The sequence below is a fragment of the Musca vetustissima genome, unplaced genomic scaffold (assembly GCF_032173495.1).
Source record: "Musca vetustissima isolate MV318-11 ecotype Yass unplaced genomic scaffold, APGP_CSIRO_Mvet_v1 utg457275, whole genome shotgun sequence".
In the NCBI taxonomy this organism is placed as follows: domain Eukaryota; kingdom Metazoa; phylum Arthropoda; class Insecta; order Diptera; family Muscidae; genus Musca; species Musca vetustissima.
Window position 1 is genome coordinate 6,185 of NW_026886787.1, and position 1,717 is coordinate 7,901.

Sequence of the window (1,717 nt, forward strand, 5' to 3'; positions counted from 1 at the left end):
TTTAGTTTCAACGAAAACCCCATAAAAATTTTAATAAACTTTAAAACCTTCGCCATTGTGACTACATCAAACGTATCCAATTTTAGTTCAATATGATTAGTCGAATATATATTTACATTACTATTGTTGTTTGCGCAACATGTATTTTTGCATTGAAAACCTATTCCAAATACGGAACAATCAGTGGCAATCCGTGCAATTATTGTAAAGAACACATAGCTTGCAAAAGTACTTGGGTGAGGAAATAGAGATCGAATATATAGCATTTTTATATCGCGTTTTCATTTCAGAAATTCTCCAAAAAATGTTATCGCAATGCAAAATTTCTAAAAATGACACCAAAACTGCGTAACTTCATATTGGATGTACACAATAGATATCGCAACAATTTGGCTGGTGGTAAGGTAAAAGGTTTCGGTACAGCCAAACGTATGGCCTCTATGAAATGGAATAAAGAATTTGAATTTTTGTCCGGGCTGAATTTGCTACAATGTGAAATGAAACATGATAAATGTCGTCCCACACCCGATCATCGTTATGTTGGACAAAATTTGGCATTTTTACATTGGTCAAATTTTAATTTAACCACCGAAATGGTGGTGGAATTTCTCATTGATTATTGGTTTCAAGAAAAACGATATATGACAATGAATGATATTGTCAAGTTTCCGATACGACCAAAGAAGTAAGGCTTCGGAATTCTATGAAAAAAAAAATACTTTTGGTTTTTTAATACAAATTGTTTTCTAGTGCTCCAATGATTGGCCACTTTACAATGTTTGCCCAGGAACGTGCCGACGAAGTGGGATGCTCTGTAATGCGACAAACCTCACCGAATGGTACCAATGAGCTATATTTGGCCTGTGATTACTCATTTACGAATTTTTATCAAGTGCCGATTTATAGACCAGGAAAGCCGGCAAGTGCTTGTACAACTGGACCACATCGTAAATATAAAAATTTGTGCTCCGAAAAGGAAGTCTATAACACGAATACACACAAATATTAGGATTTGGAAAATAATAAATAAAATGAATAACAAATTGTCATAATTTAATAGTTTTCAAGCATATTTTTTACACGCCTATCACAGCAATATGCGTGGCTTTTTTAAGAATGTTATTTTTAAGGACTATAGGCGTGGATTTTTTAAGAATATTATTTTTAAGGACTATCGCAGCAATAGGCGTGGATTTTTTAAGAATATTATTTTTAAGGACTATCACAGCAATAGGCGTGGATTTTTTAAGAATATTTTTAAGGACTATCACAGCAATAGGCGTGGATTTTTTAAGAATATTATTTTTAAGGACTATCACAGCAATAGGCGTGGATTTTTTAAGAATATTATTTTTAAGGACTATCACAGCAATAGGCGTGGATTTTTTAAGAATATTATTTTTAAGGACTATCACAGCAATAGGCGTGGATTTTTTAAGAATATTATTTTTTAAGAATATTATTTTTAAGGACTATCACAGCAATAGGCGAATAATTTTTTTAAGAATATTATTTTTAAGGACTATCACAGCAATAGGCGTGGATTTTTTAAGAATATTATTTTTAAGGACTATCACAGCAATAGGCGTGGATTTTTAAAGAAATATATTTCCAAGGACAGCAATAGGCGTGGATTTTTTAAGAATATTTTTTATTTTTAAGGACTATCACAGCAATAGGCGTGGATTTTTTAAGAATATTATTTTTAAGGACTATC

General features: G+C 31.8%; 1 protein-coding gene across 1 annotated transcript; it reads left to right on the forward strand.

The window, feature by feature from the left end:
• Positions 1 to 290: 290 nt before the first annotated feature.
• LOC133334264 (antigen 5 like allergen Cul n 1-like) lies at positions 291 to 1,009 on the forward strand (the record flags this gene model as incomplete). The annotated part of the gene is made up of 2 exons (XM_061542553.1): positions 291 to 685; positions 751 to 1,009. Coding segments are annotated over 2 exons (654 nt in total), but the record flags the coding sequence as incomplete, so codon positions are not given.
• Positions 1,010 to 1,717: the final 708 nt, after the last annotated feature.